The 26,754-nt window shown below is 40.1% G+C and overlaps 1 protein-coding gene across 4 annotated transcripts; it reads right to left on the reverse strand.

Annotated features, from left to right (window-relative positions):
* LOC129006807 (zinc finger protein 25) lies at window positions 1–26,754 on the reverse strand. Of its 4 annotated transcripts, none has more exons than XM_054436932.2 (7): window positions 26,616–26,754; window positions 22,008–22,114; window positions 21,801–21,900; window positions 7,594–7,720; window positions 7,194–7,289; window positions 3,868–3,931; window positions 1–3,370 (listed from the first exon to the last, which is right to left on the reverse strand). In XM_054436932.2, exons 3-7 carry the CDS (start codon window positions 21,813–21,815, stop codon window positions 2,302–2,304), a joined length of 1,371 nt encoding a protein of 456 aa, XP_054292907.1. In that variant the 5' UTR covers window positions 21,816–21,900; window positions 22,008–22,114; window positions 26,616–26,754; the 3' UTR covers window positions 1–2,301. The 4 variants fall into 4 exon arrangements, with proteins under 4 accessions (XP_054292907.1, XP_054292906.1, XP_054292908.1 ...); XM_054436931.2 differs by having other exon boundaries at window positions 26,180–26,737; XM_054436933.2 differs by lacking the exon at window positions 22,008–22,114 and having other exon boundaries at window positions 26,616–26,734.

Consider the following 26,754-nt stretch of genomic DNA (forward strand, 5'->3'; position numbering starts at 1 on the left):
TTTAATTTAGACAATGTTTATTTCATATATTTACTGCTACATTCCATCAAGAAATTTCTTGTTTTGATGTTATGACAATTCAGCAAGTAAAAAACACATTTCTTTGAAAAAATACTTCTAAGCTCAGGCTCTTAACATATAAATATAATGCACAAAATAAATATACTGCAAAAAACCACCCACCTACAAATTGCTGTATGCATCATTTCTGAAACATGAAATATTTATAAAAGCATAACTCTACATTGCTTTTATTTTCAGATCTAAGTAACAGAAAAACTTACTTTGTAAGGTGCTAGATCATAGGCTCAAGGGCATGTGGTGTCTGCTACAACTACTTAACCCTGCTGGGGTAGTGCAAAGACAGCCACAGGTCAAACATAAATAGATATTTTTTGTTTGTATTCATGTTTTCAAAACTTTATTTATGGACACTGAAATTTGAATATCATATAATTTTCATGTGTCACAATATTCTTTGATTTTTTTCAACCATTTAGAAATATAAAACCATTCTTAGCTTGCAGGATATAAAAATGTGTAGTGGGCCATAACTGTCTGATGGACTGTCATTTGTCAAACCCTAACTTAGTGTAGTCAGGATCTGCCCCTAAATCACTTGTAGGAAAACAAACAAACAAACAACCAAATCAAGGCACTGGCAGCAAGAAGGTGGGGGATGAATGTTGGGTAGCCAACTTTTTTTTTTCCTTGCAGCGTAATTCACAAAATACAAATAATGATGATAACCTCTAACATATAGCTCTTGTGTCTCAGACACTATTCTAAGTGCTTTGAAAATGTTAACTCATTTAGACCTCAAAGCAATCCTAAGATGTTGTCACTATCACTACTCTTTTATGGGATGGGAACTGAGGCACAGAGATATTAAGTAGCATGCCCCATGCTGGAATCGGGGCCCAGGCAGCAGGAGCCCAGAGTCCACACCCTTAACTATGTCATGTTGCTTCTATGAGGAAGAAAAAGTTGGTGAAGAACATTTAGGACTCTCACACAAAATACAAATGCAGATAGCTCTGCTCCCTGCTCACACATCAACAGTGAAATACATAATATTTCTTACATTGCACTATTTGTTTTCATTGTGCAGATTTTAATAAATATTACTGTTTTTAGCTGTTTAAAAACAGCTCAGGCTTTTGCTATATATGTGTCCCTAATGCAAAACTTAGCTGACATTTGAAAATTTTACAAAAACATTTTAACTTGTTTTTGAAGGATTAGTTTAGTACCACTGTCTATATCCATTTACAAATACACAGAAAAAGGATAAAAAGATGCCTTATAATTTAAAAGGAATATTGCACTTACAACACAAATATTAACAACAAGAGTCACTACTGAGACTTAATGTGCAACATCTTCATAGACATAATAGTTACTGAACTAAGATTATATTATTTCACTATGTACCATTATGGATGGATTCCACATGCACACTGAACATCCGCAAGTTACATGTTATAGCACACTCACATACACACAAAATCCTATATACTAACATATATATGTGTGTGTGTGTATATATATAGTATATATAATACTAACATATATATAATGTATGTTTAATGATGTTGCCTCATAATTTGTGCTTTTTAAAAGCTTCATATATGTAGACATTTGCAGACTTCCTTTTAAAATAGAACAATCTTGGCATCAGATCTGCAACATGATTTCTAGTATAACTGTTTCCCTCAGTACAAATTATTTGAATTTTTATTGAACACCTTCCAAATATTTAAAATATCTATCCAAGTACCAGTGATCTGACATTGAATGAAACACCAATTCTTAATAAAGGCTTCTATATCTACCACTGTCTTTGCAGTTATCCCTTTGAATTCTCTAGTACATGAGCTCCAATTGTGTAAAGAGATTTCTAGATACTCAAGGAGCTTCTCACTCGTGAGCTTTTGGATGTCTACAGCTGGCTGCCCTGACAAAAAATGTCTTGACATTCGTTTTACTTACAGAATTTTTCTCCTGTGTGATTTCTATGTTGCAAAACAAAAGTATGACTTCTGAAAGGTTTCCTTCCTGTTTTACAATTTGCATCACTTCTGCCATCTATATTATCTAATATTTAGAAAAGCCTACAATATGATAAAATTTTCTCCCAAATAAATGTACAGAATCTATGTATTTGCTGATACACAGAGAGAGCAAAGATTGTAGCTGAAAATTTCCCTCTATTGATGCAATTCAAAAGGTGTACCTCTTGTGTGAATTATCTGATTGTTTTGAAGGACTAATTAAGTCAAGAGAATTTCCCAACTCATCTTACTTCTCAGCCTTCCTCTTCTTTGTGTGTGTCTTCTGATGCGCAGTGAGTTGTGACTTCTGGATAAAGGTTTCCCCACACTCCTGACACTCATAGGGCTTCTCCCCTGTGTGTTTTCTCTGATGTATAATAAAATGTGACTTCTGAGAGAAGGACTTCCCACATTCCTTGCATGCATAGGGCTTCTCTCCTGTGTGAGTCCTTTGATGTAATCTGAGGACTGAATTCACAGCGAAAGATTTGCCACATTCTGTGCATTCATAGGGCTTCTCCCCTGTGTGTTTTCTCTGATGTTTAGTGAGGTCTGATTTATAGTAAAAGGTTTTCCCACATTTATTACATTCAAAGGGTTTCTCCCCTGTGTGAGTTCGCTGATGTACTGTGAGGGCTGACTTCTGGTAGAAGCATTTCCTACATTCCTTACATTCATAGGGTTTCTCTCCTGTGTGAGTTCTCTGATGAGTTTTGAGGTGTGAATTCCTAGAGAAAAATTTCCCACATTCCTTACATTTATAGGGTTTCTCCCCTGTGTGTGTTCTCTGATGTACTGTGAGGTGTGACTTCTGGGAAAAGGCTTTTCCACACTCCTTACATTCATAGGGTTTCTCCCCTGTGTGTGTTTTCTGATGTACCATGAGGTATGCCTTCACATAGAAGAACTTCCCACATTCAGTACATTCGAAAGGTTTCTCCCCTGTGTGTGTTTTCTGATGCTCTATGAGATGTGGTTTCTGATAGAAGGATTTTTCACACTGATTACATTCGTAGGGTTTCTCTCCTGCATGGGTTCTCAGATGTCTACTGAGAGATGATAGGTGGTAAAATATTTTCTTACATTCTTTACACTCATAGGTTTTATCTCTCGTGTGAATTTTCTGGTGTCTTATGAGGTCTTCATTTTTAGAGAAAGATTTCCCACATTTATCACAGTCATAGGATTTGCCCTTTGAGTGAGTATGCTGATGTACTATGAGGGCAGACTTCTGGCAGAAGAACTTCCCACATTCCTTACATTCACAGGCTTTCTCTGTGGTACGAGTTTTCTGATGTTTTGTGAGTTCTCCATTCCTAGACAGAAAGTTGACATTCACTAATGTGTAAGACTTTTAAGGCTTTTTGTTCCCCCTCCTCCATTGGGTGTATTTTCCAAGTACCTCTGAGGACCGATTTCTAGAGATGTTCTCATATTTACTGGATCCATAGGGTTTCCTCACTGTGAGCATTCTCTGACCTGCACTGTAGTTTAACATTTGGTAAAGTGAATCTGCATTTGCATTCTATTCACAGGGTCTCTCAATTGCCTGCATTCTATTTTGTGTAATAAAGACTCCCTTTATTACTTAATTCAGAAGAGTAAAAAGACCACTTCAAAGTTTCAATCTCCCAATCCTGCACAAGGTCTCCATGAAAAGGGGCATTCCCATTTGGATTATATTCCTTGGGATTTGCTCTGCAGTGTTAGTTTTCTCACGTTTAGTATTAACTAGTGTCCTCCCATTTCCAGTAACTCCTTCAAGACTCTTGCTTACAAATCTTCTATCTTAAACATTAATTCTTGAACTTGCCTTGAATTTCCAGCTTGGCTTTTCTGGTATCTTGCTTCTAGATCATGAATGCTCCATAGGTCTTCTACAAGGGAATCAAAAATGTAATACTTTATAAATATTACACATTAATATTGTCATAGCGTTGATTCTTAGGCTTCAGGTCAATTTCTCATAATGAAACAACCTCAAATGCAAATTTCCTCTAGCTCATTGTTTTGGGAAAAAAACCTAAAGCAAACATTGAAAACTGCTGTCACACACAGAAGAAGGATCCTACTTGTAGACCCATGTACTCTGACATTTTTACAAATATGACCATAAGAGCTTGGAGGCGAAAGTTAAAGACAAAAAAAGAACCGGGAGAGGAGAACATAGGACATTCAAAGTGTTGCTGAATGGGAGTGTGGGACGTATAGAGAATACTGTGAGCCCCTTAAGAACCATGAACAGTAAGCAGGTTAAGAAAAACCACTGGACAACAGTGTTCCCTGGAATACATGGAAAAGATTAAACTGAAAGAAGGAGCTGAAGTATAGGTCTTTATTCCCTCAAACCTAGATTACTCTGCTAGGATTCCTAGTATTTAGCAGATAAACTTCTACTTTATTTCCTCTTCATCCACCCACAGCAATCTAGGTGTCAATACTAAAGTGACTTTCTCAGAACATCAGTTTCCTCTTGCTTAGAGAAAGAGTTCTGTAGCTTGGGCTTTCACTCTCCATCTAGTTGGCTTTATTTTCAGGACAGGAAGACGGAGGACCACATATATCCAAAAGGAAGGATTTTCTTAAAGCATCGGGATAAGCCATCTATACAAGGATGAATTCCTAGTTGTACCACCAGAGATTTTCAATCCTGAACTCATCCTGACCACCAAATCCTGCACTTCTAAAGCACTTGTTACTCATGACTCAACACTAGTCTTGAATTTCGTTTTCATATCTTGCTTCCTCCATCACTGCTTCCAATTTACTACAGGATCTTTAAAGGTTCAATTATTGAACATCATTCTAGAATCTTTAGTGACCTTCATATTTATGCATCTTTAAATGCATGAAAGCAAGTGAAAGATTATCAGCAGATGCTTGGGGTTGGAATTTCATAGCAATGGTGGGGAATACATAAGAAAAGTCACTTGATAGGGACTTATGCAACGTTAACTCAGGAACACATGAAATAAAATCATATGTATGGGCCAGGAATGGTGGCTCATGCCTGTAATCCCAGCACTTTGAGAGGCTGAGGTGGGTGGATCACCTGAGGTCAGGAGTTTGAGACCAGCCTGACCAACATGGTGAAACCCCACATCTACTAAAAATACAAAAATTAGCTGGGTCTGGTTGCGGGCACCTTTAATCCCAGCTACTCAAGAGGCTGAGGCAGGAGAATCACTTGAACCCGGGAGGTGGAGGTTGCAGTGAGCCGAGATCGCACCACTGCACGACAGCCTGGGCAATAGAGTGAGACTCTATATATTAAAAAAAAAATCTTATGTTTGGAAAACATTTAAGAGCATAGTAAAATGGAGATTAACAGGTGTTTGGGGGCCACAAGGAGAAATAAGTTGCATGGGCAAGAGAGGGCTAGACTAGTTCCTGACAGAAAATTCATTTAAATGAATATTACTAATACCTCCTTACCCTTGTAAGATTTTTATTTTGTTTAAATGACTTAATACTGAGTCAGTATTAAGTATACCATGCAGACTTCTGGCAATGTACATCTGCTGCATTACACAACTACTGTGGGAATTTAAATCAACAATTTTTGTTTTGACTCTAACAAGGAAGGAAATAGAATAAGCAGAACTATCTTACAAGAAGGTAAAAATATGGGATCAGAATACAAATAGGGCAAAGATGATGGAGAGGTCAATTTTAGGAATCCTTATCATAAAAACCAACGTATTGGCTTTAATAATGGATGAGCTCCTATAAGAGTTAATAAAAAGAGCACAGAGCAGAAAGTAGAAAGTGTCTGTTGTTAATTATTTTATATATTTTTTATTTCTTTTTTCATGAACATGAGTCTCACTGTTGTCCAGGCTGGAGTGCAGTGGGGCGATCTTGGCTCACTGTAACCACGGCTTCCTGGGTTTAAGCGATTCTCGTGCCTAAGCCTCAGCCTCCTAAATAGCTGGGACTACAGGTGTGCACCACCAAGCCCGGCTAATTTTTGTAGTTTTAGTAGAGACAGGGTTTCACCATGTTGGCCAGGCTGGTCTCGAACTCGTGGCCTCAAGTGATCCACCCACTTTGTCCTCCCAAAGTGCTGGGATTACAGGCATGAGCCGCCACGCCCAGCCAGTCTCTTGTTAATTAATATTCATTCTTTCAACAAATATCTAGCGAGCAACTAATATGTACTAGGCATTGTTCCTGACACTGGCAACACATCTGCACACAAGTTAGAAAATATGTGACAAACATTTAAGAAGGCAGGATGAGATTGTCTGAGTGTTATCCAAATAAATTTAGGGAGGATAAGCAGTGCCTTTGTGGGAAGGATAAACACTGTATAGCAGGAAGTAGCAACTCCGAAATGAAAGAATTGATGAGCGGCATACCGATTTTTAATCTGAGCTCAGAGTTTAAAGAAAAAATGGGAAGTTAAAAGTGGTGCCAAAATAACTGAGGTATTTTGTTGTTAATAAAAGGAGGGAGATGCCATTTAAAAAAGTTATAAGTCAGATTTACAAACACTTTATAGTTGCATACTCTAACGGCAGGGAGTAACTGGAGATTCTAGACAAAAAGACAAAGTCTTATAAGGGTAAGGAGGGATAAGAGTTTGTATACAGGAAAGAGAAGTAAATCTATTTAAAACATGTCTAGCAAAGAAGAGAATTTAAGTGGAGAGAACAAAAATTGGAGGTATGAATTAGGTTTTTTTACACTTGCAAATAAAGTGTCCTTAATCGCTTCCAAAACTACAGGGCATTTATAAAGAGACTGCCAAGGCCAGGCGCGGTGACTCACACCTGTAATCCCAGCACTTTGGGAGGCCAAGGTGGGCATATCACCTGATGCTGGGAGTTAGAGACCAGCCTGAACAACATGGAGAAACCCCATCTCTACTAAAAGTACCAAATTAGCCAGGCATGGTGGTACATGCCTGTAATCCCAGCTACTCGGGAGGCTGAGGCAGGAGAATTGCTTGAACCTGGGAGGTGGAGGTTGCAGTGAGCTGAGATGGCAACATTGGACTCCAGCCTGGACAACAAGAGTGAAACTCTGTTTCAAAAAAAAAAAAAAAAAAAGTGAGAGATAGCCAATAAGTATTTCAGAAGGCAAGAGGCACGAACCACTCACCAGTAACATGGGACATAATTTCTTCTAACTCACCAGGGAAGCCCCGATGTGGAAATTCTACTTCTAATATCCATGGCTCTTTTCCTTGCTTCAACTTGAAGACTGCATTTGGCTTATTCACATGGTAACCTATGAATGGAAAATATCAAGGAAATGATACAAGTTGCTTAGAATTTAGGGACTGGGAAAGATGAGGAAGTGGAGTTTCAGGATAATGATGAAGGTTCCAGTTAGGCTTGGCAAATTTGGATTCTTTCAGCGGGGAGAGAGGGACACAAATATTTTTTCTAGTACCCAAAATGGATTTATTAACTTCGACCGCTGAATCATAGATAATGTCAATCATTCAACCCTATAGGGACATTTTGTACTCCAGTAACCGAGAAGATAGATGCAAACTACTGGGATTTACACCTAGGGAAGTTTTCCTCACCCACTGAGACCAGGTGACTATAGTTTTCCAGCATCACATCCTTATACAGAGTCCTCTGAGCAGGGGTCAGTAACTTCCATTCCTCCTTGGTGAATTCCACAATAACATCCTTTAATGTCACGGGTCCCTGGAATAACATACTTCAGTTCAATCTGAAGTAACCAGAATAGATTGCATACCATTGAAAAGATATGTGAGCTAGCTCTTAGTGTACTAACTGCAAAGTTCACTCTGGAGAGTTAGGATATGTGCCATGCTGTACCCTGCTTTATTCATAGAAGGAATATTTGTTCATTACATATTTACTAAGCTCCCACTCCATGCCTGGAACTCTGCTGAAGATAGAAAGATGAAGAAAAAAAATGAGTGTCATATGCCGCATAATGACATTTCAGTAATGACAAATTCCATATATGATGATGATCCTATAAAAAATAGTATTTTATTGTCTGTTTTCTATGTTTAGATACACAAATTCTTACCATTGTGTTACAAGTTGCCTACAGTGTTCAGTACAGTAACATACTGTACAGGTTTGTAGCCTAGAAGCAATGGGCTACACCACATAGCCTAGGTGTGCAGTCAGCTGTACCATCTAGGCTTGTGTAAGGACACTCTATGATGTTTGCACAATGAAGTCACCTAATGATATGCTTCTCATAACATATCCCCGTCACTAAGTGACACATGACTCTATTCCTGTTATCGAGGAGCTTATATTTTGCCAGCGAGACAAAGGTGAAAAAGCTAAAATACAGTATGTGAGGCAGGTGCCATGACAGAAACATGTATACAACATGAGATGGTCACAAATGAGGGTAATTATTTGCATTTCATATTATCATGTTAGATTTTATTAGGTGGTCAAACTGACTAACTTTAGGAATAAAGAAAACACAATTGGCAAAGGTGTGGATGCATGAGAAATGGCAAGTTTAGGAAACCACATATAACTTGGTAGGTATCATACCTATTGTGGGTATATACCAATGGTAGGTGTATACCATAGGTTGGTAGGTATGTACTTATGGTAAGGCACAGGACCAAGATTAGTTAGAAGGTTACAGTGAAAAGTCAAGGGACAGGACAAGAAGAAATTCCGAATCCGTCTTTTGGACCAGTAAAATATATTTTGCATACACACTTAACAAATCTCTGCTTATTAATATAATACATACCTTTGCATGTATTCATGTTTATTAAGAATTAGGGGGGTGGGTGTGGTGGCTAAGGCCTGTAACACCAGCTACTTGAGAGGGTGATATGAGAGAATCGCATGAACCTGGGAAGTCAAGGCTGCAGTGAGACACAGCGAGACTCTATCAAAAAAAAAAAAAAATTAGGCTGGGCACAGTGGCCCACGCCTGTAATCCCACCACTTTCAGAGGCCGAAGCAGGTGGATAACCTGAAGGCAGGAGTTTGAGACCAGCCTGGCCAACATGGCAAAACCCCATCTCTACTAAAATATACAAAAATTAGCCAGGCGTGGTGGCACACACCTGTAGTCCCAGATACTCAGGAGGCTGAGCCAAGAGAATGGCTTGAACCTGGGAGGCAGAGGTTGCAGTGAGCCAAGATCGTGCCACTGAACTCCAGCTTGGGTGACAGAGTGAAACTCCATCTCAAAAATAATAAATTTAACAAGTTTGTTTTTGTTTATATAAGACAAAACACAAATAGATATTCTGTCATTTCATACTCTGTGAAATGTCTTATGTATCTCTGAGATGCTCACCATTCACTGTGTAGATGAAAATTCAGAAACCAGGAGTCACTGAAGAGATGCGTCAAGTAAGCACTGGAGTTATAGGGGTAAATCAGTGGTTTAGGAGAAAATTTTAATGTAGAAGTGGCAAATGGCACATTAGAAAAATAAGAAAAATGTTTATATGAAAGCAACAGCAGTGGGGGAAAGAAGTATAACACAACTTTGTAATTAATTGGAAATTAGTTACTAACCACTGGGAGAAAGGGGGAGGGCAGCTCCCATAGTGTCTGTATGTCTCGCTCGTCGGTACAGTCATAGCACCAATTATTTTCATTCCTTCACTTTCATTGGTAAAACTGTTTAAGGCTATGAAATTTCCTCTAATTATTGCTTTATTTATATTCCATGAAATCTGAAAGGCAGTATTTTTACTTGCAGAACATCTTGGCTGGATATAAATTCTTGGTTCATTTTTTTTTCTTTTTTCTTTTGAGATGGAGTCTGGCTCTGTCTCCCAGTCTGGAGTGCAATGGTGCAATCTTGGCTCACTGCAACCTCCGCCTCCCAGGTTCATGCCATTCTCCTGCCTCAGCCTCCCGAGTAGCTGGGACTATGGCGACCGCCACTATGCCCGGCTAATTTTTGTATTTTTAGTAGAGACGGGGTTTCAGCATGTTGGCCAGGATGGTCTCGAACTAATGACCTCAGGTAATCTGCCCACCTTGGCCTCCCAAATTGCTGGGATTACCAGCCTGAGCCACCATGCCCAGCCAGTTTTTTTGTTTGTTTTAAAACGGAGTCACACTCTGTCACCCAGGCTGGAGTGCAGGGGCGCGATCTTGGCTCACTGCAAGCTCTGCCTCCCGTGTTCACACTATTCTCCTGCCTCAGCCTCCCGAGTAGCTGGGACTATAGGTGCCCACCACCATGCCCGGCTAATTTTTTACCAACTAACATTATTGTGTGGCAACCAGGAAGTCTGTAAATGAAAACAGGAATACAAGGAAAAGGGTAAGTTGGGCAGGAGTTAATGAGTTGAATTTTGTTCATTCTGGGCTTAAAGTGACTGTGGAACATAAAGCTGGAATTGTCCATTTTTGCAGATACACGAGTAAGTTTCCACAAACAGAATTTTCAAATATATAAAAAATAGAGTTCTAGAAGAGCCCAAAAAGGAAGCTGTGGGGGCCAGGAGCGGTGGCTCATGCCTGTAATCCCAGTACTTTGGGAGGCTGAGGCGGGCGGATCACGAGGTCATCAGATCGAGACCATCCTGGCTAACACGGTGAAACCCCGTCTCTACTAAAAATACATAAAAAAAAAAAAAATTAGCCGGGCGTGGTGGTGGGCGCCTGTAATCCCAGCTACTTGGGAGGCTGAGGCAGGAGAACGACGTGAACCCGGGAGGTGGAGGTTGGAGTGAGCTGAGATCACACCACTGCACTCCTGCCTGGGTGACCGAGCAAGAATCTGTCTCAAAAAAAAAGAAAGAAAGAAAGAAGCTGTGGGAACACCAGTATCTGAGATAATGGCAGGAGACTAGGCCCAGACCATGGAGCCTGAGAGAACTTCTCTAAACATAAGAGTAAGCCAGGAGGAGTATCTAGGAAACCAAAGAAAGGGAGATTTACAAATAAGGGACAGTTGTAGTTCAAAATCCAAATGTAAAGAGTCCAAATTAGCATAACCACACACCAGCACAGCAAAGGAGTGAAAACTGTAATAAGTAAGCAGGCCTTTTGGGAAATTTTGGAAATATCTAGTATTCCTAAGATCAGATAAGAGAATCCAGCTCTTGGACACACATCCTAACAAAGAGCTCATATAAACTTCTATGCTCAGAGTCAAAGGGCTGGGGTTTGGCAAGGACAGAAGGATGACTGATAGGAAAATTAAAGACTCCCCACTTAAAAAACAACAACAACAAAAACCAAACAGCATCCAGTATAAAGCAAGAGCTGATGAAAAGACCCCACCACATAATGCTACCAGGGTCAATTGGGCAACATGATTACTTCACCAGGGTCCCTAAATATGGGCACAATACAAAAAGAGAAACACAAAATTGTGTTATATACACACATGGACATTTTATTCTGTTGAAATACATCTGTATTTTTTTAAAGCAACACTTCTATTTCTGTGAAAACATACAAGTACTAGTTTCTTAGATGACAGCAATTCTATTTCAGCAATTAAGAGATTACCTAAGAGGATAAGGACAAAACTGACATATGACTTCTCATATGTAGAACCAAATGCTAAAAGACAAAGAAAAAATGCCCACAAAGGATAAAGGTTTTGAACCTATAATTCCATGCCCTGCCAAATTTTTCATTCAAGGATAATTAAAAGAGATGTTTTCATAAATACGAAGATGTTAAAATCATACAAATGATGCACCATATTTGCAAGGCATTCTAGAATATACTCAAACTACAAACAAAAATCACATGGCAAATCAGATATAAAAGCTAATAGGGCCGGGCACGGTGGCTCATGCCTGTAATCCCAGCACTTTGGGAGGCCGAGGCAGGCGGATCACCTGAGGTCGGGAGTTCGAGACCAGCCTGACCAACATGGAAAAACCCCGTCTCTATTAAAAATACAAAATTAGCTGGGCGTGGTGGCTCATGCCTATAATCCCAGCTACTCAGGAGGCTGAGGCAGGAGAATCACTTGAACCTGGGATGCAGATGTTGTGGTGAGCCGAGATCATGGCATTGCACTCCAGCCTGGGCAACAAAGATTGAAACTCCATCTCAAAAAAAAAAAAAAACAAAAACTTAACAGATGGCCAGGTGCAATGGCTCATGCCTGTAATCCCAGCACTTTGGGAGGCTGAAACAGGTGGATCATGAGGTCAGGAGTTCAAGACCAGCCTGGCCAACATGGTGAAACCCCATCTCTACTAAAGATACAAAAAAATTAGCCAGGCATGGTGGCAGCTGCTTTTAATCCCAGCTACTTGGGAGGCTGAGGCAGAGAATTGCTTGAACCCAGGTGGCAGAGGTTGCAGTGAGCCAAGATTGTGCCACTGCACTCCAGCCTGGGAGAGACAGCGAGACTTCCATCTCAAAAAAAAAAAAAAGCTAACAGTTATATAAGAATAAGAACTTAATTCTCATATAGCCTTAACAGGAAACTGCAAAATTTAAAATGGACTGCTTACAGAAGAAGTGAGAAGGAAAAGACTATTTTGTATACTAAACTGTCCTTCAAAGATACTTCTAAATATGTTAACAAAGTGCTCACATCTTTTCATAAAATATTCACTGAAAGACCATTTTCTGGGCCAGAAAAATATCTTAAACTAAAAGAATTGAAATCTACCAAATACATTCTCTGAACACAGTAGACTTAAACTAGAATCAGTAACAGAAACTTATCTGGAATGTCATCAAATACTTGAAAATAATAGGTGAGCACTTTGTTTAATGTTATTGGAAAATAACATTTGAAGTTGGTTCTCTGAAAAAACTAAGCTGATAAACCTATATCCAGAATGACCAAGATAAAAAATACATGTTAACAATATCAAAAATGAAAAGGGGAATAGTTACTATAGGCCCTACAAATAGTAAAAGGATAATAAGAGAATACTAAGAACCAGTCTATGTGCATAAATTTTACAACTTAGATGAAATGGATTAATTCTTTGAAAGAAGATAACTACCAAAACTCAATCAGGAAGAAATACCTAAGATAAATAATATTACCTGGTATCAATTATATTAAATAAACTGAATCTGTAGTTAAAAACCTTTCAACATGAGTGACTTCATGAGAAATGGTGACTTAGGGAACTCTAAGAATTGGTCCCTCCACTGAGGCAACCATTAAAGCTGACAAAAACTGATAGAATCAAACTTTTTGGAACTCTAGAATCCTTTTTTTTTTTTTAAACCATCAACCAGTGGAGTACTTTTTTTTCTTTTCTTTTTATTTATTTATTTTTTGAGACAGAGTCTCACTCTGTCACCCAGGCTGGAATGTAACTGCGCAATCTCAGCTCACTGCAACTGCAACCTCTGCCTCCCGGGTTCAAGCACTTCTCCCGCCCCAGCCTCCCAAGTAGCTGGGATTACAGGTGCCCACCACCACATCCAGCTAATTTTTGTATTTTTAGTAGAGATGGGATTTCACATGTTGGCCAGGCTAGTCTAGAACTCCTGACCTTAGGTGATCCACCTGCCTCAACCTCCCAAAGTGCTGGGATTATAGGCATGAGCCACTGTGCCCGGCCTCAGTGGAGTACTTAAAAAAGAAAGAGGCTGCTAAATTTTGGGGAGAAAATGTGTGGCACTTTTTTCTTACTGGCCTACTGATATAGTTTGGATGTGTGTCCCCTCCAAATTTCATATTGAAATATAATCCCCAGTGTGGGAGTTGGGGACTGGTGGGAGGTATTTGGGTTATGGGGGTCTATCTCTTATGGATGGTTTAGCACCATTCCCTTGATAATGAGTGAGTTCTCATTCGGTTCACATGAGATCTGGTTGTTTAAAAGAGTCTGGCACCAGGCGTGGTGGCTCATGCTTGTAATCCCAGCTCTTTGGGAGGCCAAAGCAGGTGGATAACCTGAGGTCAGGAGTTTGAGACCAGCCTGGCCAACATGGCAAAACCCTGTCTCTACTAAAAATACAAAAATTAGGCGGGTGTGGTGGTCCATGCCTGTAGTCTCAACTACTCGGGAAGCTGAGGGAGGAGAATCACTTGAACCTGGGAGGCAGAGGTTGCCATGAGCCAAGATCATGCCACTGCACTCCAGCCTGGGTAACAGAGTAAGACTCTACCTCAAAAAATAAATAAGCAAATAAATAAAGAGTCTAGGACCTACCCCTCATCTCTCTCTCTTGCTCCCACTGTCACTATGTGATATACTGGCTCCTGCTTCACTTTCTGCCATGAGTAAAAGCTCCCTGAGGCCTCACCAGAAGCTGAGCCGATGCCAGTGCCATGCTTCCTGTATAGCCTGCATAATCATGAGCCAATTAAACCTCTTTTCTTTATACATGACCCAGCCTCAAGTATTTCTATGTAGCAATGCAAAGAACTAACACAAAATAGGTACTGAGGAGTAGAGCATTGCTATAAAGATACCTGAAGATAAAGAAGCAGCTTTGGAACTGAGTAACAAGCAGAGGTTGGAAGAATTTTGAGGGCTCAGAAGAAGACACTAAGCTGAGGGAAAGTTTGAAACTTCTAAAAGATGGGTTAAATGGTTGTGACCAAAATGCTGATAGTGATATGGACAATGAAGGCTAAGCTGATGAGGTCTCAGAAGAAAATGAGGAATTTATTGGAAACCGGAGTATAGGTCACCCATCTTTTGTCCTGGCACAGAGCTTGGCTGCATGTCCTAAGAATCTGTGGAAGACTGAACTTAAGACTGATGACCTAGGGTATTTGGCAGTAGAAATTTCTAAGCAGCAAAGCATTCAAGATGTGGCCTGACTGCTCCTAACAGCCTATGATCAAATATAGGAGCAAATAAATGACTTAAAGTTGGAACTGATATTTAAAAGGGAATCAAATCATAAAGTCTGGAAAGTTTGCAGCCTGGTCCTGTGGTACAGAAAGAATCCAAGCCAAAGCAGGCTGTGGAGCAACCACTTGCTAGAGAGATTAGCATGACTCAAATGGAGCCAAGTAACAATCTAAGACAATGGGGAAAAGGCCTTAAAGGCATTTCAGAGATCTTCGGGACTCTGCCTTCCATCACAGGCCCAGAGGCCTAGGAGGGATGAATGGTTTCAGGTGCCAGGCCTAGGGCAATGCAGCTCTGTATAGCCTTGTGACACTGCTCCCCACATCTCAGCTGCTCTGGTTCCAGCTTCAGCTAAAGGGGGTCCAGGTACAGCTTGAGCCACAGCTCAGGAGGGCACAATCTGTAATCCTTCATGGTTTCCATCTAGTGTTAAGTCTGCAGATGCTCAGAATACAAGCATGAAGGAGGCTTGGCAGCTTCCCCCTAGATTTCAGAGGATGTAATGGAAAGCCTCGGTGTCCAGGCAGAAGTCTGCCACAGAGATGGAGCCACCACAGAGAAACTACTAGGGCAATGTTGAGGGGAAATGTGGGGTTGGAGCCTCCACACAGAGCCCCCACTGGAGTACTGCCTAATGGAGCTGTGGGAAGGGGGCCACTGCCCTCCATAGTTTGGAATGCTAGAGCCACTAGCCACTTGCAACCTCAGCATGGAAAAGCTGAAAGCAGTCAACTCCAGCCATTAAGATTAATCCATTAATCCATTAAGATTAAAGCAGATTTCTTAACAGAAACTATGAAAGCCAAAAGGCAGTGTGATGACACATTAAAGTGCTGAAAGAAGAGAATTCTATTTCAAGAACTCTTTTCCATCAAGACTATCCATCAATAACGCAGAAGAAATTAAGGCATTACAAGATAAACAAAAGATAAAGGACTCTGTTTCTAGTAGACCTGCCTTATAAGAAATGCTACGAGGAGTCCTTCAGTCTGAAATGAAAGGACACTGGACAGCAATTCAAGGGCATTCGAAGCTATAAAGAACACAGGTAAAGGTAACTATATAGGTACATAGAAAAGCTGGTATTGTGGTATTTTTTAAATTATGTCTCCTCTGTTTGCTTCCTATAGGATTTAAAAGACAAATGCATAAAATAGTAACTATAAATATATGTTAACGGTCATACAACATACAAAAATATAATTTGTGACAGTAACAACATAAAGGGGGGAGAAACAGAGCTATATATAAGTAATTTGTATACACTACTGAAGCTAAGTTGGTATCAATTCAAACCAGATTGTTAAAAATTAGAAAAGTTAATTGTAATACTAAGAGTAACCACTAAAAACACCTTTAAACACTCACAAAAGGAAATGAGGAGGAAAGCAAAATGGTACATTAGAAAAAAATTTAAAAGAAGGCAGTATTGGAGGGTATTAGCGTGTTATCACATTGCTATAAAGAACTACCTAAGGCTTGGCGTGGTGGCTCACTCCTGTAATCCCAGCACTTTGGAAGGCTGAGGCGAGCACATCACTTGAGGTGAGGAGTTCAACATGGCCAACATGGCGAAGCCCCGTCTCTACTAAAAATAAAAAAAATTATCCAGGTGTGGTGGCATGCACCTGTAATCCCAGCTACTTGGAAGGCTGAACCAGGAGAATCTCTTGAACCCGGGAAGCGGAGGTTGCAGTGAGCCGAGATCACACCACTGCACTCCAGCCTGGGTGAAAGAGCAGGACTCCATCTCAATTTAAAAAAAAAAAAGAACTACCTGAGACTGGGTAATTTACAAAGAAAAGAGGTTTAATTGACTCATGGTTCCACAGGCTGTGCAGGAAGCATGGCTGTGGAGGCCTCAGGAAGCTTACAGTCATAGCAGAAGGTGAAGGAGAAGTTGGCACATCTTCACATGGCAGAGCAGGAGATAGAGGGCAAATGGGGAAGTGCTACACACTTTTAACCAGATCTTGTCAGAACTCACTCACTATCTGAAGAACAGCAAGGGGGAAGTCTGCTCCCATCATCCAATAACCTCCCACCAGGCCTCTCCTCCAATATTGAGGGTTACAATTTGACATGAGATTTGGGTGGGGACACAGAGCCAAACCATATCACAGAGGAATTAAAGGAAAAAATATAAAGTATGTTGAAGAAAAATGCCAAGTTGCAGAAGTAAGTCTTTATCAAACATCACTTTAAATAGATTAGACTCACCAGTTAAAGGTGGAGATTGACTGAATGGATATTAAAAAGATGATTCAAATATATGCCTTCTAAAATTAAATTTAGATCCAAAGACATAAGTAGGCTGAAAAGAAAGGATGGAAAAAGGCATTTCATGAAAATAGTAGTAACCAAAAGAGAGCTGGCTGGCTATACTAAGATGAGACCTAAATAAATGAGATGGCATCCTGTATTCATGGGCTGGGAGACTTAATATGGTTCAAATGACAATATTACCCAAAGAAATCTACAGATTCAAACCAGTCCCTATCAAACTCCCAATGGCTTTTGCACAGAAATGGGAAAGATTATCCTCCAATTCATACGGAATTGCAAGGGGTCCCCAATAGCCAAAACAACATTGGGAAAGAAGAATAAAGTCAGAGGACTCACACTTCACAATTTCAAAGCTTACTGCAAAGCTACAGTTATCAAAACAGTGAGGTACTGGCATAAGGACAGACATACCATCTAATGGGATAGAACTGAGTTCAGAAATAAACCCATATATCTATGACCACATGATTTTCTTCTTTTTTTTTTTTTTTTCTGAGACAGGGTCTCACTGGCTGGAGTGCAATGGTGCAATCATGGCTTACTGCATCCTGGACCTTCCCAGGCTCAGGTGATTCCCCCACCTCAGCCTCCAAAGTATCTGGGACTAAAAGTGCACACCATGCACCCAGCTAATTTTTGTATTTTGCAGAGACGGGGTCTTGTCATGTTGCCCAGGATGGTTTCAAATTCCTGGGCTCAAGAGATCTGCCCACTTCGGTCACCTAAAGTGTTAGGATTACAGGCATGAGCCACCACGTCCAGCCCCAACTGATTTTCAACGAGGCTGTCAAGACCATTCAGTGGGAAAAGAATAGTCTCTTCATCAAATAATACTGAGAAAACTCAATACCCACATGCATGAGTTAAATGGGACCTCTACCTCACATCATATGCAAAAATCAATTCAAAATGAATCAATGACCTAAATATATGAGTTAAATATGTAGAACTCTTAGAAGAAAACATAGCCTACCTTGAGTTTGGCAATGGATTCTTCTATATGACACCAAAAGCACAAACAAAAAAAAATGAATTTTACTTCATCATAATTTGAAATGTTTGTGCATTATAGAACACTGTCACAATGGAGAAAAGACAACACACAGTCTGGAAAATATTTGCAAATCATCTGAGACAGAGTCTCCCTCTGTTGCCCAGGCTGGAGTGCAGTGGCGCCATCTCAGCTCACCACAACCTCTGCCTCCTGGGTTCAAGCAATTCTCCTGCCTCAGACTCCCAAGTAGCTGGGACTACAGGCACATGTAATTTTTGTATTTTTAACAGACATGGGGTTTCACCATATTGGCCAGGCCTGTCTCAAACTCCTGACCTTGTGATACACCTGCCTCAGCCTCCCAAAGTGTTGGGATTACAGAAGTGAGCCACTGCACCTGGCCAATTTTTTTTTTTTTTAAAGACAAGAGTCTTGCTCTGTCACCCAGGCTGGAGTGCAGTGGCGCCATCTCGACTCACTGCAACCTCCACCTCCTAGGTTCAAGTGATTCTCCTGCCTCAGCCTCCCAAGTAGCTGGGACTACAGGTGCGCACCACCAAGCCCAGCTAATTTTTGTATTTTTAGTACAGACAGGGTTTCACCATGTTGACCAGGCTGGTCTGAACTCCTGACCTTGAGTGATCCACCCACCCTGGCCTCCCAAAATGCTGGGATTACAGGCATGAGCCACTGTGCCTGGCCATAAAATGTTCTTATAATTCAACAACAAAAAGATAAACAGCCCAGGCAGGAAATGTGCAAAGAACTTGAGTGCACATTTCTCCAAATAACACAACTCACTCTCGAACAACACAGGCTTAGATGCAGATTATTTTCAACCTAACATAGATTGAAAATGTAGTATTTGCAAGATTGGAAACCCACACATATGGAGGGCCAATTTTTTGCACACATGGGTTCTGAAGGGCTGACTGTAGGACTTGAGTATGTGTGGATTTAAGTACATGCAGGGGTCCTGGAACCAATCACCTGCATCTACCAAATGATGACAGTATACACAAATGGCTAAAAAGCACACTAGAAAAAAAATAGAAGAAAAAAGCATACTAGAAGATGTTCAACATCATTCATCTCTAAAGAAATGCAATGCAAAACCGCAACAATACCACTTTACCCCACCACCCCAATTATAATGGGCATAATTTTAAAAATGGCAGGTGTTGGGGGTATACGGAGAAACTGAAACCCTTATACATTGCTAATGGGAATGTAAAATGGTGCAGCTGCTGTGGAAGTTTGGCAGTTCCTCAAAAAGTTAAACATAGAATTGCCATACATCCCAGAAATACCATTTTTAGGTATATACCCAAAATAATTGAAAATAGGTATCAAATACTTACAGATAAATTTGCATACCAGCACTATTCATAGTAACCAAAAAGTGGAAACCACCCAAATGTCTGTCAATGGATGAATGGATAAACAAATTGTGGTGTATATATACAATGGCATTTTAGCCATAAAAAGGAATGATGTACTGATACATGCTTCAAGGTGGATGAACCTGGAAAACATGCTAAGTAAAAGAAGGCAGACACAAAAGGTCACCTAATGTATGATCTCACTTACATGAAATATCTAGACAAGGTAGATCCATATAGATAGATAACATAACATATTAGTGGTTGCCAGGGAAAAGAGGGAGAGAGAACAGGGAATGACTGCTTAATGGGAATGGGGTTTTCTTTTGAGATGGTGAAAATGTTTTGAAACTAGGTAGAGGTGGTGTTACACAACACTGAATGTACTAAATATCAATACCTCACAATTGTATACTTTTAAATGATGAATAGTATGTGAATTTCACTTCAATTAAAACAAGTAAACAAAGCCTTTGAACAAAGACAACTTCAGGCCTAAATGGTTTCATTGGTGAATTCAATCAAACAATAAGGCAGAAACAATACCAATTATATGTAATTTCTTCCATAAAACCAAGAAAAAATAACCATTCTCAACTCACTTTATAAGGCTCACATGACCCTGAGACCCAAATCTAACATAACATTACCAGAAATGACAACTAGAGTGGTTGCTGGCACCAGTGTGTATCAGCTCAGAAGAGCTGATGGTTGTTTTCAGGAACTGGCTGGCATGTTGTAGCTTCAAATTTGCCATGGTGGGAGTATTTATACCACAGAAATTGGTAAACAGTATAAACCAGATTTCTTTCCCAACCCCTAAAATCTGATTATTAAACATTTACTAGCATATTGATCACTGATCAATATTCCTCATGGTGATAGATGCAAAAATCCTCAACAAAATGTTAGCAAGTCTAATTCAGCAATATATAAAAATATACACATTGTGACCAATTTACCCTGGCAATGCAAGGTTGATCCCACATTTGAATATCAATCAGTGTAGTTCACTATGCTAACAAACTAAAAATGAAAAACATTATTATCCCAAAAAAGCAGAAGAACATTTGACAAAATTCAAGATCCATTCATGATAAAAACTCTGAACTAGGAAAAGAAGGGAACTTCCTTCATCTGATAAAAGGCATTTATATAAAATCCATAGTTTATACCATCCTTATTATTGAATGGCTAAATTCTTTCCCCCCTAAGGTCAGGTTTCATTATGTACATTCCTTTGATTATGTAAAGGATGATTTTTAAACGAGCAAACAAAACAAAACAAAATTCAATGTTTTCTACAGCCTACAAGGGTCATACATACTCTAGTTTCCTCTACCTTTTTGATGTTACCTCTTGCCATTCTTTCCCTAAGTCATATCTCTCTAGCTTCAATATCCTACATACTGTTTCTGGAACATGCCTTGGGGTGTCTGTCTTGCTGTTTTTCCTACCCACAATGCTGCTCCCTCAGATTTCTACTTGGCTCTCTCTGTAATTCAGGACTTTCCTCAAACATTATCTTTTAGGGTAGCATTGTCCTAATCAACCTATAACTCGTTCCTCACTTCTCTGTATCACTTTGTCCTCCTAAATTGCTTGAGTTTGTCTCCAAACACATACCTCAGAAATATTACTCAAATGTTGACACATTGTTATAAAATATATTTTTAAAATCACATTTGTGGCCTGGCGCAGTAGCTCATGCCTGTAATCCCAGCATTTGGGAGGCTAAAGCGGGAGGATCATTTGAGGTCAGGAATTTGAGACCAGCCTGGCCAACATGGGGAAACCTCTTCTCTACTAAAAATACAAAAAATTAGCTGGATGCGGTGGCAGGTGCCTATAATCCCAGCTACTCATGAGGCTGAGGCAGGAGAATCACTTGAACCTGGGAGACAGAGGCTGCAGTGAGCCAAGATTATACCATTGCACTCCAGCTTGGGCAACAGAGCGAGACTCTATCTCAAAAAAAAAAAAAAAAAAAAAAAATCACATTTGTTAGTATCAATGTCATTGTCTACTTTATGCCAAACAGGCAGTAACCTATTTAGCATGGTTTTCATGTCATCAGTGCAAGTATCAACAGTGTAAAAGGCAATCTACATCTTAGCACTCTCAGTCTCAACCTCATAGACCCCTTGAGAGGATCTTGGAGTTCCCAGGGATCTGCAGACCACATTTTGAGAATTGCTGTTTTATTCAAATGGTTTTTTGCCTGTAGGTGATTTTTAACTATTTGTACATTTCTAATTTAGTATACAGGCTCTCGTTCATAAAACTCACTAAACACACACACACACACACAGTGAAACAAAGTAAGGGCTAAGTAAATGACTCACCTGGAACTTGCTCATTTTCTGCTGCTCTTGGGAAAGGCTGAAAACTGCAAAGCCAGAGCAGAAATCATAAGGGACCTTAGCTGGCAGCCCCAGGAATCACCTGTGAGAAATTTCCATACAACATTTTAGTAAAATATATACCTTTGAGAAAATGTCCCTTTGACCCATTAGAAAGCATAGTAAGGACCATGATGAAGTAGCACTCACCTGTCCACTTCTGACTCTGATATTAATCTTGATGAGCCTGGGACATTTTTTAGTGAATCTACACATTTCTTTCCTATTGGCTGTTTTGAAAATTATGTTTCTGTTTTCTGAATAACACAAAAGAATCAAAAACTTAAATATCCAATAATGACTGATCAAATAACATGTATAATACATCCAAAGTATGGAGCCCTTTGCTGACACTAGAAATGATGTTGAAGAGATATATTTATTGGCACATAAAAGGTAATTAAGTTACAGATCATAAACATTTTTTTCTATTATAAACCCAAGGTTAGAAAGTCTGAATTTTCAAAGTTCTCAAACATAAGACATTTCTTCTCCCTAAATTGCAGTTTCTCAGAAACCATTTCTCCAAGAACCTTCTTTTGATGTAAATATAATGAACTTAAAGACTCAGTTCTACCCTAGGCTCTGCTATTAATAAACTTAGTGATTGTCTTAGTTTCAATGCTTTTGTCTTTAAAATGAGTAGGAATTAGATAATCTTGAACAACCCTTCATGTACCATTCTGCTTCGATAAGTCTTCACCCAAGATCACCAATACAGACAGTACCTGCAATGCACTGTCCCCTCAAAACTTGGGCTGGGCCTAAGGTAAAATTTAATTAGGCCCTGATGAACTCTGACTTGAGAATCTAATCTGCTGACAATGACACAAATCTACCTTCTAAAATAACAGTTAATCATCATAATTATCAAACAAGCACTTCATATATGTAGCAAAAGGCAACTACATGTCATAATCCTAAGGTCCTTTTCATAAGCAGCAGAAACCATGCAGGGCATCCAAATTGGAAAGGAAAAATCAAATTATCTTTGTTCACAGGTGACATGACCCTATATTTAGAAAAACATAAAGACTCCACCGAAAAAACTGGTATAACTAATACATGAACTCAGTAAAGCTGCAGGATACGAAATCAACATTAAAAAACCAGTAGCAGGCCAGGCACGGTGGCTCATGCCTGTAATCCCAGCATTTTGGGAGGCCAAGGTGGGTGAATCACCTGAGGTCGGGAGTTCAAGACTAGCCTGACCAACAAGGAGAAAACCAGTCACTACTAAAAGTACAAAATTAGCCAGGCGCGGTGGCACATGCCTGTAATCCCAGCTACTCGGGAGGCTGAGGTAGGAGAATTGCTTGAACCCAGTAGGTGGAGGTTGCGGTGACCCAAGATCATGCCATTGCACTCCAGCCTAGGCAACAAGAGCAAAACTCCATCTCAAAAAAAAAAAAAAAAAATCAGTAGCATTTCCATACACCAACAGTGAACAATCTGAAAAAGACATCAAGAAGCAATCTCATTTACAACAGCTACCAAAAAAACCCCAACACCTAGGAATAAATTTAACCAAAAACGTAAAAGATCCTATGATTAAAAGTATAAAACAGGCTGGGCACTGTGGCTCACACCTGTAATCCCAACACTTTGGGAGGTGGAGGCAGGTGGATCACCTGAGGTCAGGAGTTCAAAATCAGACTGGCCAATGTGGCAAAACCCTGTCTCCACTAAAAATACAAAAAAAATTAGACAGGTGTGGTGGTGCACTCCTGTAATCCCAGCTACTCGGGAGGTTGAGGCAGGAGAATCGCTTGACACTGGGAGGCAGAGGTTGCAGTGAGCCAAGATTGCACCAAACGGAGCCCTTGTCTCAAAAAAAGAAAAAAAAAAGTATAAAACACTGATGAAAGATATTAAAATGGAAAGATATCCCATGCTCATGGACTGGCAGAATTAATATTGTTAAAATGTCCATAGTACTAAAAGCAGTCTACAGATTAAATGCAATCCATATCCAAATACCAATGACTTTCTTCACAGAAATAGGAAACAAAATCCTAAAATTTATGTGGAACCACCAAAGACCCCGAGTAGCCAAAGCAATTTTGTGCAAAAAGAACAAAGGTGGAGGCATTGTACTACCAGACTTCAAAATATACTATAAAGCTATAGCAAACAAAACAGTAGGTTACTGGCATAAAAAGAGACACATAGACCAATGGAAAAGAGAATTGAGAAATACATACATACATTTATAGCCAATTTCATTTTTGACAAAGGCACTAAGAACATACATTGGAGAAATGACAGTTTCTTCAATAAATGACAGTTTCTTCAATGCTGAGAAAACTGGATATCCATATGCAGAAGAATGAAACTAGACCCCTGTCTCTCATCATATGCAAAAATCAAATGATAGTGGATTAAAGAGTTAAATGTATGACCTGAAACTATGAAACTACTTGAAGAAAACATTTGGAAATGCTTCAGAACATTGTTCTCAGCAAAAATTTTGATAAGACCTCAAAAGCACAAACAACAAAGGCAAAAATAGATGAATGGGATTACATCAAACTAAAAAGTTTCGGCACAGCAAAGTAAGCAATAACAGTGAAAAGACACCTAACAAATAGGAGAAAATATTTGCAAACTACCCATCTGACATGGAATTAATAACCAGAATATACAAGGAACTCAACAGCCAGAAAACAAAAAATTTGATTTAAAAAAACTGAGCAAATGATCTGAACAGACATTTCACAATATAAGACATACAAATGGCCAATAGGTATACGATAAAATGTTCAACATCATTAATCATCAGACAAATGCAAATCAAAACCATAATGGGATACCATTTTACCCCTTAAAACAGCTATCATAAAAAAGGCAAAAAAATAACAAATGCTGGGATATGGAGAAAGGAGAACCCTCATACACCCTTGGTGGCAATGTAAACTAGTACAGCCACTGTGGAAAACAGTATGGAGGTTCCTCAAAAAATTGAAAACAGAATTACCATATGATCTAGCAATCTCACTGCTATGTATATATCCAAAAGAAAGGAAATCCGTATATTGAAGATATCTCTGCACTCCCATTTTTATTGCAGCACTATTCACAATAGTCTAGATACAGAATCAACCTAAGTACCCATCAATGCATGAATAGATAATGAAAATTGTGGTATATATGCACAATGGAATATTATTCAGACATAAAAAGAATGAAATTTTGTCATTGCAACAACAAAGATGGAACTGGAGGACATTATGTTACATGAAATAAGCCAGGCACAGAAAGACAAATATCATGTTCTCACTCATACGCAGGAGCTAAAATAGTTGATCTCAAGAAGACAGGATGTAGAATGATGGTTACCAGAGGCTGCGAAGGGAAGTAGGGAGTGAGGAATGAAAAGAGATTGGTTAATGGGTACAAAAATACAGTTAGGTAGAAGGAATAAGTCCTAGTGTTCAATAGCACAGTATGGTTACAAGTGTTAGCAATAATTTATTAGCTATCAGAATAGCTAGAAGATTTGGAACATTCACAACACAAAGAAATGATAAATGAGGTGGTGGATATTGTAATTACCCTGATTTGATCATGATACATTGTATGCATATACCAAAATATCGCATGTACCCCACAAATATGTGCATTATGTACCAAAAAAAAAAAAAAACTAAAATAAGCAGCAAAAACCGCTTCCAGCTAGCATGGTGCTTACAAAATGCCTAAGCTCAGTTATCAGCCAATGAGAGGCATTATAATATCACCACCATAAAATGGGGGAACTGATGAACTGCAGTTCTCATCTTTAAAAAAATTTTTTGTCCCACTTCCTGTCTTTAGAAACTAGCCTCTGGGCTGGATGGGATTCCCAGCTTCTCCTGTAAAATGCAAAATTGAGGGCTCAAATTGTGGTTTCAATTTATACTATGTTTCACAGGCCTCTGAGAAGAGACTAAGGTTGGAAGATGCAGGAAGGCCTTCAATAATTCACCTTTTGACTCAAGGGCTCTGAAGATTCCCCAAGCATTTCTGGAAACAGAACACTACCTGGTTGAGACTGGGTTCAAGTACACTACACAGCTACCTTCTGGTGGTGCTCAAGGGACAAATGCTGTGCTAAATACAAGCCAAGACTGGATTTTAGTGTGGGAAGGCGCATTAACTCAGAGGAAAAAGTGAGGATTTACATCCCACCTGCTAATACTGCGGATAAACGGATTTCTCTCTCTGAATCTTTAGTAGTCACATTTATTTAAATAGAGATGGTTAAGTCGAAAGGATGGTTAGGATGATTAAATGAGCCAATAATGAAAACAGCATGTTTTGTAATAATAGAAGCAGCTCACCTTTATTGAGTCCTGTATCATACTTTACATCTATTACCCTATTCAGTACCCAAAGGCCCCCATCATTTGCCAGATGGGCGTCGAGCCGCACTGGGACCACCTACAGACACTGGACCGGAGCCCACGTCTCTGCGGCTTTGGAGCGCCGCGTCTGCAGCGGCCAGCGCCGCCTGACGTGGCGGCTCCGGTCACGTCACACAATGCGGCTGCTCCGGGCGCCCACCGCCCAGCCACCGCAGCCCTCCTCTGGCCGCCCCTCAAGCAGGTCGCGCAAACGCCATTCCGGGCAGGGGCGCCAGCGCAGACTGCCAACCTCCCCGCCAGGCCGCTCCCACCCGGGGCCCTCCGCGGAGGCCGCTCCGGGGCCAGGAGGCGGCTTCCTGGCTCGAGACCCCGCCTCCCAGGCCCTGCCCTCTCGCAAAAGCCTTCGACACACCTGCAGGGTCTCGGCCTCTGCTCTCGGCCCGCGCCGGGCCCAGGCCCCGCCCTTTGCGGCCCAGCCCAGACCCGAAGGCACCGGAGTCCTCTCCCCACCCTAGGGCGTAAGACAAAAACGCCAACGCCAGAAAGAAGGC

This window comes from Pongo pygmaeus, chromosome 8, assembly GCF_028885625.2.
Source record: "Pongo pygmaeus isolate AG05252 chromosome 8, NHGRI_mPonPyg2-v2.0_pri, whole genome shotgun sequence".
NCBI lineage: Eukaryota > Metazoa > Chordata > Mammalia > Primates > Hominidae > Pongo > Pongo pygmaeus.

Bases quoted from the DNA above. Each gene is read 5' to 3' on its own strand.
- LOC129006807 (XM_054436932.2), bottom strand. The intron at 7,290-7,593 runs GTGAGGAAAACT...TTCCATTCATAG, and splicing joins TAGTCACCTGGTCTCAGTGG to GTTACCATGTGAATAAGCCA. The intron at 3,371-3,867 runs GCAAGTTCAAGA...CTTTCTGTCTAG, and splicing joins AGCCAAGCTGGAAATTCAAG to GAATGGAGAACTCACAAAAC.